At 57.3% G+C, this 13,701-nt stretch overlaps 2 protein-coding genes and 2 pseudogenes across 2 annotated transcripts; all 4 read right to left on the bottom strand.

Moving 5' to 3' along the window:
• Nucleotides 1-511: 511 nt before the first annotated feature.
• On the bottom strand, nucleotides 512-2,681 carry LOC148149946 (uncharacterized; annotated as a pseudogene).
• Nucleotides 2,682-3,764: 1,083 nt separating this feature from the next.
• LOC148149947 (protein NYNRIN-like) lies at nucleotides 3,765-4,268 on the bottom strand. The gene has a single exon (XM_087987763.1). It carries the CDS (start codon nucleotides 4,266-4,268, stop codon nucleotides 3,765-3,767), a length of 504 nt encoding a protein of 167 aa, XP_087843889.1.
• Nucleotides 4,269-7,519: 3,251 nt separating this feature from the next.
• On the bottom strand, nucleotides 7,520-9,324 carry LOC148149948 (uncharacterized; annotated as a pseudogene).
• A 948-nt stretch (nucleotides 9,325-10,272) lies between these two features.
• Nucleotides 10,273-10,776, bottom strand: LOC148149949 (protein NYNRIN-like). The gene has a single exon (XM_087987764.1). It carries the CDS (start codon nucleotides 10,774-10,776, stop codon nucleotides 10,273-10,275), a length of 504 nt encoding a protein of 167 aa, XP_087843890.1.
• Nucleotides 10,777-13,701: the final 2,925 nt, after the last annotated feature.

Here is a 13,701-nt window from a genome sequence, read left to right on the forward strand (position 1 = left end):
ATACAGAAATAAAAAACAACAAACAGGTCAGTGTTAAAGCTTGAGGGGGGAAATTAACTACCCAATGAATTTCATTTTATCTCTAAATTTGAAATATAACTGAGTTATAAAATCCTTAAATCAAAAGATACATCATCCCTATTGTTAGCGCGGATGAAGTGATATCAGTCCGAGCCCAGTGTGCGGTTCAACAATCGGTAACGCTTATTGATACAGTAACACCGGCGGAGACCAACCGAGGTCCGAATCTCGGCTGTTCTGCTGTTCCCGCGCGCTGCTACACATTGTATACCTTTCTTTGTCAGGATGTGAGGATTTTGAGTATGAATGGGATGATAGTTCCCCATCATCGCTGGAGTAGGTGCAAATGGTGGGTTTCCTGCCGTCCCAGGAGAGTTGCAGTGTACACACAATAGGGTGCTAATTGGATTATGTAAACGGGTCCGGGTACTATCTGCTTGTCTCTCTCTGAGGGCTGGGGCTAGCACCCCCCTTTGTTCCCTTGGGGTGCTGGTGTGTATTAGTCTGTCCGTACCTGTCTGGTGGATGCCTGTCCTTTGTGTCAGGATGGTTCTTTATTGATGAATATGGGTGTGTTTCAGTCAGTCTCTTGATTTGATTAGGAGATAGGTTTCCATATTAATTAGCTCCGGAGTTTCGGTCTATGAGTCATGGTTAGTATCTGGCCTAGTGTGGATTTGATCTGTCCTCTGGCTCCCATCTCCCGGTAATGTGGGCGGACCAGCAGCTGCTGAGTTCTGTGGGTTTAAGCTGTGGCTGCCGTTTTTAAAACACAAAATGAATGCCTATAGTTTTACCGATGTAGGCATAGTCCCGCGGCAAATGTGGGGCGGCTCTGATGCCCGCTTGCAGTCCCCCCTCTCGGCAAAGGATTGGACACGTCCGCACCCCCGATGCCGATACCTTGAAAGTCGGTTCCTCGCCCGGTACATTCCGCCAGCCGTCATGCTGCAGTCATGGGGCCTTTGGATAGTCCCGGGAGATGGTTACATTAACTCGAGCCCTGTGAGCTCGTGGTGCCTGATCGCCCACCAGGAGTCTATGGCGTGGAGCATAGTCTTTATGGCCTTTCGTTTCTTGTGCTGACGGCATGAGTGACACGCCAACAGGAGCCAGGCCAGAGCCAGCAGTAACTGTATGCCTACAATGATGTGCGAGATAATTCGGATCCATGGATGTATGTTTACGTTTAGGCCCCAATCCCACACCCTCTGTGCCCAGCCCTGAGACTGCAGAGCTGTCTCTGTGTCCTCCTCTAGGTCCTTTATATGTGATTGCAACTGGTGATACAGTTTCACTGAGTGTCCAACCCGGGTCCTAAGCTCCTGTAAGACCTCGGCCAAATGTGGGATGGGGGCTTGTTCGGGCTCCTGATATTCCCTGAGGGTGTCCCTGAATTTGTCGGTAGTTTGTATGGACTCGGGGTTCCGTCGTCGGACCTCTGAGACGTGAGCTTGCCCAATCGTGACTGGGCGCCTGGGGGTGAAGCAGAACTTGTGTTGGGGAATCGGGCACTGCAGTCCATTATACCAAAATGAGGTTTCAAGAGTGGAAACACAATACTGTCCCCTTCCACCATACCCCGCCCTAGTGAAGTGGGGGCCCGTGAGTTCGATTTCAAGGGTGCAGCCCTGTGTCCGGTTGAACCCGCATTCCGCTGTTTCACTCCTTCGTAAGGGGTGAGGGCAGATGGTAATTGCCCCCCGCCATTTGCAGCCCCGTACACAGCGCTGTTTCGAGATATGGCTGTGTGGTGAGCTAAACGATATTTGAGGGAAGCGTTTTCCCGTATGACTCCAATGTTCTCAATGTGAAACAGGGGAAATGGCCCAGACCCTGGGGTGACCACGGGGATCAGGAGGACAATCCCGACTCCTGTCGCCTCACTGACCTCACAGTCGGGAATCACTGGGTATACTCTTGTCAGACCCTTCAGAGTCCTGCTGTCGAGCGGCCCGGAGCGCCCCGCGAGTGAGGCCAGTTTGGCACTGTCGATCCAGTCGGGCACCTCCCCCCGTTGGACCTGGTCAAGATTATGCCGGATCTGGGCTATCATCCACAGGCCATACGCATGGCACAGCTGTCCCTCGTGGATATGGGCCGTGTTTTCTCTTTCCCGGTCTATAAGGCGGTTAATGGTGTGGGCGTATGTCTCCAGGACTGCAATGCCGTCGAGGTGGGTGTACGCTCCCTCTTCCCCCAGGCGTGCCTGGTCTGCCTGATTTGTGAGAGACCTCTGTAGCAGGTCCCTCATTACCCCTTTTAGTTGCTCGACCTTTTCGTTAAGGCCCTGGATGTCTAGGGAGTTTACTACGGATGTCCCCGTGTTGAGTCCTGTGAGAGCATCGTTGACTATGTCCCGTCTATGTCGTTGTGTGTGTGTGTTATGTATGTCCGTCCGGTAGTGGGTTGCCCCCATGGCGTCTATGGCCCTCTCTATAACCTTCTTCCCTATCATGGCGTATAGGTTGCGTACCTGTGCTGTGCAATAGTCCTGTACGCGGATGCCCGATATATTGACCAGCACAGGCACGACCTCGTGTCGGACATTGTCATAAAGGGCCTCCCCCTCATCCCACAATATCAGTCCCCCCGCGGCCCCGGTCCCAGAGAGGGGCACGGCAATATCTCGGGAGTCGTGGTCGGGGGTGGTGTGGTTGGAAAGCACAAATACAAAGAGACTACCGCGGCATCAGTAGGCTCATAATATCCGCAAACAGACACATGCCGTACAGTAAAGGCACCAAAGGCCGGGGCAGAGGAGAGGTCCTCCGGCATGGCACACATTGTCCCGAACATGCAACCCCCCAAGCCCATCGCCTCAGCACGCCGGAGGCAGGTCGGCCGCGGGTCGCGCAGAATAAACAGAGTGTCTATACGCCCGGGAGGACCTCCAGCCAGGTGTTGTAGAACTCGTCGATCTCGTCGGGCTTGTCCCTTGCAGGAATACAGATGGCGTCGGACGCGTTGAAGGCAACACCGTGGCGATAGAAGTTGTCTTGTATCTCGGGGAAAGAAGGCTTCAATCGTAGGGCGAAGAGGAGAGCAGGGAGGAGAGCGGTGCACCGGTGAAGCACGATCTGTGGGAAGAGAGGGAGAGAGAGAGAGAGAGAGAGAGAGGCACCCTTACCAAGGGTGTAGGGTTAGAGTGTGTAGGAGCAGGCCCGCCCGGATCGGTCCATCCATCGCGCTGTAAGGAGAAAAAAGAGGCGGTTAGAGTCAAGTCAAAGGGAAGGGGGGCGGGGTGTGTCTGACCGGTCGGGGCTTAAGGGAAGGGTTTAAGCTGGGACCAGTATTTCCATCTGCCCTTTCCTTTCATGTCAACACAGGCGCACGTGTCGCTGGTGAGGATGATTTCGTGCAATCCCAGCCACCAGGGGGCGAAGCCTGTCCGGTCGGGGGCGGCCCTGACCAGGACTTTGTCCCCAACGCCGGGAAGGGGTTGGGCGGGCAGATGCGGTTGCAGTTTTGTCTGGTCCCTAATGTCCTGTTGGTCGCGCGCAGTTTGTCGAAGGGCCCGCAACTATGCGTCCAGCTGCCTGATATAGGGGCCATGTCTTCCCCCTCGACCATGACGTTCTCTGGTAGTCGCATGGCCCTCCCCGTCATGAGCTTGAAGGGGGTGAGGCCCGTGGAGCGGCCTGGGGTGGCCCTTAAGCGCATCAGTATGCAGGGCAGAACGTCCACCCAGCCCTGCCCTGTTTCGGTGATCGCCTTCGCGATCGCCGCTTTGAGGGTCCGGTTCATGCGTCGACCATCCCGGAGCTCTGGGGATGGAACGGGACGTGGAAGCGCTCTCTGATGCCTAGGAGGTGGCAGGCCAGTTTCATTGCGCGTCCGGTGAAGTGCGTGCCCTGGTCCGAGGCAATCTTGAGGGGGACCCCCCAGCGAGGGAAGATGTCGAAGGCCAGCACTCTGGCCACGGTGGCGGATGTACAGTCCCGTGTAGGGAAGGCTTCTACCCAGCGCGTGAAATGGTCAGCGATCACCAGGCAATACTTCTTGCCACGGCTGGAGGGTATGGGGCCTGTGAAATCAACCTGGAGGTTCTCCCAGGGCCCGATGGACCGTGGCTGGTGTGCCAGGGGAATGCGCAGGGGCCGCCCCGGGTTGTGCTGGGCGCAGACAACGCATCGGCGGCAGTGTTTGGCCATGTCGCGGCCGAGGCCGGGCCACCACCAGTCAGTCTGGAGCCTCGCAAGCGTTCCGTCGCGGCCCGCGTGGTCTGGCTCGTAGTGTAGTTGCATCAAGGTCGTTCTGATGGCCGCGGGGGCCACGACCCTGCCGCCATGCCGCCACACTCCATCGGGGTCGCGGGCTGCACCCTTTGCCAACCAGTCCTCTACCTCTCCGGGCTGTGGTCGGCTCCCAGGATGGGGGCTGACGCTACTCAGTCTTTGCGTCGGGCGAGCAGCTGTAAAAGCTCGAGCAGCTGGCCCCGGCCGAGTTGATCCCAGTCGGGGATGGTGGGTTTCGGGCTTGGGCTGCGGGGTTTGTGGGGGTTGGGGTCGCTGTTGACCCCTTGTCTGGGGCGATCCTGGTCATGGGGGCGTGAGGAGTGCGGCTGTGAAGGTGGCTGGCCCCCCTTCGGACCCGGACCCCAGGGCGTCGGAAAGAAAGCGGGCATTGGGCCTTGCGGTGCCCCGTCCGTTTGCAGCGGAAGCAAACGTCCGGTTCGTCCGCCGAAACTGCCACAACGGTGGGCGCCGCTCGGTTGTCAAGGGACATGGCCCAGTTTTCAAGCTCCACAAAGGTGACATAGGGAACCCCGCTGTGTGCTCGGAACGCCTCAAACTTGCGGACCCTATATTCCTGGGCGCCCTCCCCAAGTTTCTGAGTGATACCCACAATGGCGTTCCAGTCGACCGGTGTATGGCCGAGCGCCTCGCTGACATCATCCTTGAAGTCGGCGAGGCCAATCTCCTGTTCGCGACGGCTGTCGCTGAGGTCAGCACACCAGGACCCGGCCTGGTGCGCGGGCCAGAGCCTGGACCACAGGTTCTCCAGGAGTTTGGTCCGGACCAGGCCAGCCATGTCCCTATTGTGAAGGTTGTGGCAGATCTGCATCTCCCTAAGCCTCTGCCAAAATTCAGCGTTATTGTGCCGAGGCTTAAGGGCGGGGAGCCTGTCCAGAAGTTTCATGGTGTCGCCCGGGGTCAGGGAGACGTAGGTGATCTTAAGGCAGGGGTTATGGGCAAGGGTCGTGGCCCGTCCCCTCTCCCCTCCCCCGGGGCTATATTCAACTTTCACCGGGGCTGCACGGACTTAGCCTGTGCCCAATTCCCGGGGGTCCGGATTGTCCGTGAGCCCCTCCCAGTCCCAGGTGGGGGACAGCGGGGCGCTGGACGCATCGGATAAGGTCGGTAAAACCGTACGGGCAGCAAGCGCCTGGGCTTCTAGATGCTCTGTGGCCTGCTGCTTCTTGTCTTGGACATAGGCTTGCTGGCAAGGTTCAGCTCTAACGTGTGCCTGTAGTACCAGCACGCAAGCTTTCTCGTATCTATCTTTCCCCTGGCGGGCCCACCACTCGCGCTGTACATCCAGCGGGTCAGCGGGTCGCCAGCCTGAGCGAATCATAGCCTTAATAACTTTTTTATTCTCGTCGGCTATAAAGCAGGTAAGGGAATCCTCTGGCCCCCAATCTAGGTCTTCAGCCGCGCTTCCACCCATGGTAGGGGCGCAGCGGGTGTAACTTGACAGAAGCTAAACTAAAGTAAAGCTAGCAGGCGTGCTAAGGGATGTCGCTGGCACTAGCTTATTAATCTCCCAGTCTGGGAGTCCACTCCCTGTAAGTCGAACCCTAGCCCCGCAGGTCAACCTGGGCAGGGGTGGGGATAGTTACAGACGGGGCGCGTGTCGATTCCTGAGTGCGCGACCCCGGGTTTCCGTGAGACGCTCTCTCACTGCCTGACGTTCAGCGGCCATGTGTACCCCACGAACACTGGGCGTGAACCAGGGGCCCGAGTGCAAGGGGGGGCGCATGAACTCAGACCTAACCGCGCCTGATCCTACAGGGGCCAATACCTCGGGACCACGAAGTCAATGGGCAGAGCGCATAACCGTCGCTTGGCCCAGAGGCTCCGCGTCTCGGGCTGGTTTGGAGGACTTCCCTTCTTGTAGCGCGCGTAGACCTCCCAGCCTCTACTGTGTACGCAAGGAAGGCGCTAAAACCGGGCTCAACGTACAATAGGGTCCCCTATCTCCCACTGCGGAGGTCAACCAGGAAGGCTTGTTTGGTCGGTTTTTAAACAGGGGGGTCAATCTGTCAGGGTCTCGTACCTAAAGTCGTCGGTCCAAGGATAGTCCATCAGTCACACTAGCAAATTAACAATAAGCGACAATAATAATAATCACGCACACATTTACTCGTGTTCCGCGACCCCAATCGCTCACCCGCAAAGGAACGAACACACACACACACACACACACACACACACACACACTTTTAAAGAGTACTCTACCGTTACACGACTGCCGGACTCACTCTGTTCACAGGTTCAGATAACGGCCGGCAGTGAAGTCCCTTGCGGGGCACTGGGAGACCTTTACATGAGAAGTAAAAGAGTAAAGATACTCACCCAGTGCCGTCGCAGAGATCCAGCAGCCGTCGTTAACCAGGATGAAGCCCCCAATTGTTATCACTTCATCCGCGCTATCAGTCCGAGCCCAGAGTGCAGTTCAACAATCGGTAACGTTTATTGCTACAGTAACGCCGGTGGAGACCAACCGAGATCCGAATCTCGGCTGTTCTGCTGTTCCCGCGCGCTGCTACACATTGTATACCTTTCGTTGTCAGGATGTGAGGATTTTGAGTATGAATGGGATGATAGTTCCCCATCATCGCTGGAGTAGGTGCAAATGGTGGGTTTCCTGCCGTCCCAGGAGAGTTGCAGTGTACACACAATAGGGTGCTAATTGGATTATGTAAACGGGTCCGGGTACTATCTGCTTGCCTCTCTCTGAGGGCTGGGGCTAGCACCCCCCTTTGTTCCCTTGGGGTGCTGGTGTGTATTAGTCTGTTCGTTCCTGTCTGGTGGATGCCTGTCCTTTGTGTCAGGATGGTTCTGTATTGATGAATATGGGTGTGTTTCAGTCAGTCTCTTGATTTGATTAGGAGATGGGTTTCCATATTAATTAGCTCCGGAGTTTCGGTCTATGAGTCATGGTTAGTGTCTGGCCTAGTGTGGATTTGATCTGTCCTCTGGCTCCCATCTTCCGGTCACGTGGGCGGACCAGCAGCTGCTGGGTCCTGTGGGTTTAAGCTGTGGCTGCTGTTTTTAAAACACAAAATGAATGCCTATAGTTTTACCGATGTAGGCATAGTCCCGCGGCAAATGTGGGGCGGCTCTGATGCCCGCTTGCAGTCCCCCCTCTCGGCAAAGGATTGGACACGTCCGCACCCCCGATGCCGATACCTTGAAAGTCGGTTCCTCGCCCGGTACATTCCGCCAGCCGTCATGCTGCAGTCATGGGGCCTTTGGATAGTCCCGGGAGATGGTTACATTAACTCGAGCCCTGTGAGCTCGTGGTGCCTGATCGCCCACCAGGAGTCTATGGCGTGGAGCATAGTCTTTATGGCCTTTCGTTTCTTGTGCTGACGGCATGAGTGACACGCCAACAGGAGCCAGGCCAGAGCCAGCAGTAACTGTATGCCTACAATGATGTGCGAGATAATTCGGATCCATGGATGTATGCTTACGTTTAGGCCCCAATCCCACACCCTCTGTGCCCAGCCCTGAGACTGCAGAGCTGTCTCTGTGTCCTCCTCTAGGTCCTTTATATGTGATTGCAACTGGTGATACAGTTTCACTGAGTGTCCTACCCGGGTCCTAAGCTCCTGTAAGACCTCGGCCAAATGTGGGATGGGGGCTTGTTCGGGCTCCTGATATTCCCTGAGGGTGTCCCTGAATTTGTCGGTAGTTTGTATGGACTCGGGGTTCCGTCGTCGGACCTCTGAGACGTGAGCTTGCCCAATCGTGACTGGGCGCCTGGGGGTGAAGCAGAACTTGTGTTGGGGAATCGGGCACTGCAGTCCATTATACCAAAATGAGGTTTCAAGAGTGGAAACACAATACTGTCCCCTTCCACCATACCCCGCCCTAGTGAAGTGGGGGCCCGTGAGTTCGATTTCAAGGGTGCAGCCCTGTGTCCGGTTGAACCCGCATTCCGCTGTTTCACTCCTTCGTAAGGGGTGAGGGCAGATGGTAATTGCCCCCCGCCATTTGCAGCCCCGTACACAGCGCTGTTTCGAGATATGGCTGTGTGGTGAGCTAAACGATATTTGAGGGAAGCGTTTTCCCGTATGACTCCAATGTTCTCAATGTGAAACAGGGGAAATGGCCCAGACCCTGGGGTGACCACGGGGATCAGGAGGACAATCCCGACTCCTGTCGCCTCACTGACCTCACAGTCGGGAATCACTGGGTATACTCTTGTCAGACCCTTCAGAGTCCTGCTGTCGAGCGGCCCGGAGCGCCCCGCGAGTGAGGCCAGTTTGGCACTGTCGATCCAGTCGGGCACCTCCCCCCGTTGGACCTGGTAAAGATTATGCCGGATCTGGGATACCATCTACAGGCCATACGCATGGCACAGCTGTCCCTCGTGGATATGGGCCGTGTTTTCTCTTTCCCGGTCTATAAGGCGGTTAATGGTGTGGGCGTATGTCTCCAGGACTGCAATGCCGTCGAGCTGGGTGTATGCTCCCTCTTCCCCCAGGCGTGCCTGGTCTGCCTGATTTGTGAGAGACCTCTGTAGCAGGTCCCTCATTACCCCTTTTAGTTGCTCGACCTTTTCGTTAAGGCCCTTGATGTCTAGGGAGTTTACTACGGATGTCCCCGTGTTGAGTCCTGTGAGAGCATCGTTGACTATGTCCCGTCTATGTCGTTGTGTGTGTGTGTGTGTTATGTATGTCGGTCCGGTAGTGGGTTGCCCCCATGGCGTCTATGGCCCTCTCTATAACCTCCTTCCCCATCATGGCGTATAGGTTGCGTACCTGTGCTGTGCAATAGTCCTGTACGCGGATGCCCGATATATTGACCAGCACAGGCACGACCTCGTGTCGGACATTGTCATAAAGGGCCTCCCCCTCATCCCACAATATCAGTCCCCCCGCGGCCCCGGTCCCAGAGAGGGGCACGGCAATATCTCGGGAGTCGTGGTCGGGGGTGGTGTGGTTGGAAAGCACAAATACAAAGAGACTACCGCGGCATCAGTAGGCTCATAATATCCGCAAACAGACACATCCCGTACAGTAAAGGCACCAAAGGCCGGGGCAGAGGAGAGGTCCTCCGGCATGGCACACATTGTCCCGAACATGCAACCGCCCAAGCCCATCGCCTCAGCACGCCGGAGGCAGGTCGGCCGCGGGTCGCGCAGAATAAACAGAGTGTCTATACGCCCGGGAGGACCTCCAGCCAGGTGTTGTAGAACTCGTCGATCTCGTCGGGCTTGTCCCTTGCAGGAATACAGATGGCGTCGGACGCGTTGAAGGCAACACCGTGGCGATAGAAGTTGTCTTGTATCTCGGGGAAAGAAGGCTTCAATCGTAGGGCGAAGAGGAGAGCAGGGAGGAGAGCGGTGCACCGGTGAAGCACGATCTGTGGGAAGAGAGGGAGAGAGAGAGAGAGAGGCACCCTTACCAAGGGTGTAGGGTTAGAGTGTGTAGGAGCAGGCCCGCCCGGATCGGTCCACCCATCGCGCTGTAAGGAGAAAAAAGAGGCGGTTAGAGTCAAGTCAAAGGGAAGGGGGGCGGGGTGTGTCTGACCGGTCGGGGCTGAAGGGAAGGGTTTAAGCTGGGACCAGTATTTCCATCTGCCCTTTCCTTTCATGTCAACACAGGCGCACGTGTCGCTGGTGAGGATGATTTCGTGCAATCCCAGCCACCAGGGGGCGAAGCCTGTCCGGTCGGGGGCGGCCCTGACCAGGACTTTGTCCCCAACGCCGGGAAGGGGTTGGGCGGGCAGATGCGGTTGCAGTTTTGTCTGGTCCCTAATGTCCTGTTGGTCGCGCGCAGTTTGTCGAAGGGCCCGCAACTATGCGTCCAGCTGCCTGATATAGGGGCCATGTCTTCCCCCTCGACCATGACGTTCTCTGGTAGTCGCATGGCCCTCCCCGTCATGAGCTTGAAGGGGGTGAGGCCCGTGGAGCGGCCTGGGGTGGCCCTTAAGCGCATCAGTATGCAGGGCAGAACGTCCACCCAGCCCTGCCCTGTTTCGGTGATCGCCTTCGCGATCGTCGCTTTGAGGGTCCGGTTCATGCGTCGACCATCCCGGAGCTCTGGGGATGGAACGGGACGTGGAAGCGCTGTCTGATGCCTAGGAGGCGGCAGGCCAGTTTCATTGCGCGTCCGGTGAAGTGCGTGCCCTGGTCCGAGTCAATCTGGAGGGGGACCCCCCAGCGAGGGAAGATGTCGAAGGCCAGCACTCTGGCCACGGTGGCGGATGTACAGTCCCGTGTAGGGAAGGCTTCTACCCAGCGCGTGAAATGGTCAGCGATCACCAGGCAATACTTCTTGCCACGGCTGGAGGGTATGGGGCCTGTGAAATCAACCTGGAGGTTCTCCCAGGGCCCGATGGACCGTGGCTGGTGTGCCAGGGGAATGCGCAGGGGCCGCCCCGGGTTGTGCTGGGCGCAGACAACGCATCGGCGGCAGTGTTTGGCCATGTCGCGGCCGAGGCCGGGCCACCACCAGTCAGTCTGGAGCCTCGCAAGCGTTCCGTCGCGGCCCGCGTGGTCTGGCTCGTAGTGTAGTTGCATCAAGGTCGTTCTGATGGCCGCGGGGGCCACGACCCTGCCGCCATGCCGCCACACTCCATCGGGGTCGCGGGCTGCGCCCTTTGCCAACCAGTCCTCTACCTCTCCGGGCTGTGGTCGGCTCCCAGGATGGGGGCTGACGCTACTCAGTCTTTGCGTCGGGCGAGCAGCTGTAAAAGCTCGAGCAGCTGGCCCCGGCCGAGTTGATCCCAGTCGGGGATGGTGGGTTTCGGGCTTGGGCTGCGGGGTTTGTGGGGGTTGGGGTCGCTGTTGACCCCTTGTCTGGGGCGATCCTGGTCATGGGGGCGTGAGGAGTGCGGCTGTGAAGGTGGCTGGCCCCCCTTCGGACCCGGACCCCAGGGCGTCGGAAAGAAAGCGGGCATTGGGCCTTGCGGTGCCCCGTCCGTTTGCAGCGGAAGCAAACGTCCGGTTCGTCCGCCGAAACTGCCACAACGGTGGGCGCCGCTCGGTTGTCAAGGGACATGGCCCAGTTTTCAAGCTCCACAAAGGTGACATAGGGAACCCCGCTGTGTGCTCGGAACGCCTCAAACTTGCGGACCCTATATTCCTGGGCGCCCTCCCCAAGTTTCTGAGTGATACCCACAATGGCGTTCCAGTCGACCGGTGTATGGCCGAGCGCCTCGCTGACATCATCCTTGAAGTCGGCGAGGCCAATCTCCTGTTCGCGACGGCTGTCGCTGAGGTCAGCACACCAGGACCCGGCCTGGTGCGCGGGCCAGAGCCTGGACCACAGGTTCTCCAGGAGTTTGGTCCGGACCAGGCCAGCCATGTCCCTATTGTGAAGGTTGTGGCAGATCTGCATCTCCCTAAGCCTCTGCCAAAATTCAGCGTTATTGTGCCGAGGCTTAAGGGCGGGGAGCCTGTCCAGAAGTTTCATGGTGTCGCCCGGGGTCAGGGAGACGTAGGTGATCTTAAGGCAGGGGTTATGGGCAAGGGTCGTGGCCCGTCCCCTCTCCCCTCCCCCGGGGCTATATTCAACTTTCACCGGGGCTGCACGGACTTAGCCTGTGCCCAATTCCCGGGGGTCCGGATTGTCCGTGAGCCCCTCCCAGTCCCAGGTGGGGGACAGCGGGGCGCTGGACGCATCGGATAAGGTCGGTAAAACCGTACGGGCAGCAAGCGCCTGGGCTTCTAGATGCTCTGTGGCCTGCTGCTTCTTGTCTTGGACATAGGCTTGCTGGCAAGGTTCAGCTCTAACGTGTGCCTGTAGTACCAGCACGCAAGCTTTCTCGTATCTATCTTTCCCCTGGCGGGCCCACCACTCGCGCTGTACATCCAGCGGGTCAGCGGGTCGCCAGCCTGAGCGAATCATAGCCTTAATAACTTTTTTATTCTCGTCGGCTATAAAGCAGGTAAGGGAATCCTCTGGCCCCCAATCTAGGTCTTCAGCCGCGCTTCCACCCATGGTAGGGGCGCAGCGGGTGTAACTTGACAGAAGCTAAACTAAAGTAAAGCTAGCAGGCGTGCTAAGGGATGTCGCTGGCACTGGCTTATTAATCTCCCAGTCTGGGAGTCCACTCCCTGTAAGTCGAACCCTAGCCCCGCAGGTCAACCTGGGCAGGGGTGGGGATAGTTACAGACGGGGCGCGTGTCGATTCCTGAGTGCGCGACCCCGGGTTTCCGTGAGACGCTCTCTCACTGCCTGACGTTCAGCGGCCGTGTGTACCCCACGAACACTGGGCGTGAACCAGGGGCCCGAGTGCAAGGGGGGGCGCATGAACTCAGACCTAACCGCGCCTGATCCTACAGGGGCCAATACCTCGGGACCACGAAGTCAATGGGCAGAGCGCATAACCGTCGCTTGGCCCAGAGGCTCCGCGTCTCGGGCTGGTTTGGAGGACTTCCCTTCTTGTAGCGCGCGTAGACCTCCCAGCCTCTACTGTGTACGCAAGGAAGGCGCTAAAACCGGGCTCAACGTACAATGGGGTCCCCTATCTCCCACTGCGGAGGTCAACCAGGAAGGCTTGTTTGGTCGGTTTTTAAACAGGGGGGTCAATCTGTCAGGGTCTCGTACCTAAAGTCGTCGGTCCAAGGATAGTCCATCAGTCACACTAGCAAATTAACAATAAGCGACAATAATAATAATCACGCACACATTTACTCGTGTTCCGCGACCCCAATCGCTCACCCGCAAAGGATCACTCTCACACACATGTACACACACACACACTTTTAAAGAGTACTCTACCGTTACACGACTGCCGGACTCACTCTGTTCACAGGTTCAGATAACGGCCGGCAGTGAAGTCCCTTGCGGGGCACTGGGAGACCTTTACATGAGAAGTAAAAGAGTAAAGATACTCACCCAGTGCCGTCGCAGGGATCCAGCAGCCGTCGTTAACCAGGATGAAGCCCCCAATTGTTATCACTTCATCCGCGCTATCAGTCCGAGCCCAGAGTGCAGTTCAACAATCGGTAACGTTTATTGCTACAGTAACGCCGGTGGAGACCAACCGAGATCCGAATCTCGGCTGTTCTGCTGTTCCCGCACGCTGCTACACATTGTATACCTTTCGTTGTCAGGATGTGAGGATTTTGAGTTTGAATGGGATGATAGTTCCCCATCATCGCTGGAGTAGGTGCAAATGGTGGGTTACCTGCCGTCCCAGGAGAGTTGCAGTGTACACACAATAGGGTGCTAATTGGATTATGTAAACGGGTCCGGGTACTATCTGCTTGTCTCTCTGCGAGGGCTGGGGCTAGCACCCCCCTTTGTTCCCTTGGGGTGTTGGTGTGTATTGGTCTGTTCATTCCTGTCTGGTGGATGCCTGTCCTTTGTGTCAGGGTGGCTCCGTATCGATGGGTATGGGTGTGTTTCAGTCAGTCTCTTGATTTGATTAGGAGATGGGTTTCCATATTAATTAGCTCCGGAGTTTCGGTCTATGAGTCATGGTTAGTGTCTGGCCT

This window comes from Chiloscyllium plagiosum, unplaced genomic scaffold (assembly GCF_037043375.1).
Source record: "Chiloscyllium plagiosum isolate Xiang-an unplaced genomic scaffold, Cpla_swu_hap1 HiC_scaffold_5, whole genome shotgun sequence".
In the NCBI taxonomy this organism is placed as follows: Eukaryota; Metazoa; Chordata; class Chondrichthyes; order Orectolobiformes; family Hemiscylliidae; genus Chiloscyllium; species Chiloscyllium plagiosum.

Coding starts and splice junctions, on each gene's coding strand:
- LOC148149947 (XM_087987763.1), bottom strand. CDS start 4,268: ATGCAACTACACTACGAGCCAGACCACGCGGGCCGCGACGGAACGCTT.
- LOC148149949 (XM_087987764.1), bottom strand. CDS start 10,776: ATGCAACTACACTACGAGCCAGACCACGCGGGCCGCGACGGAACGCTT.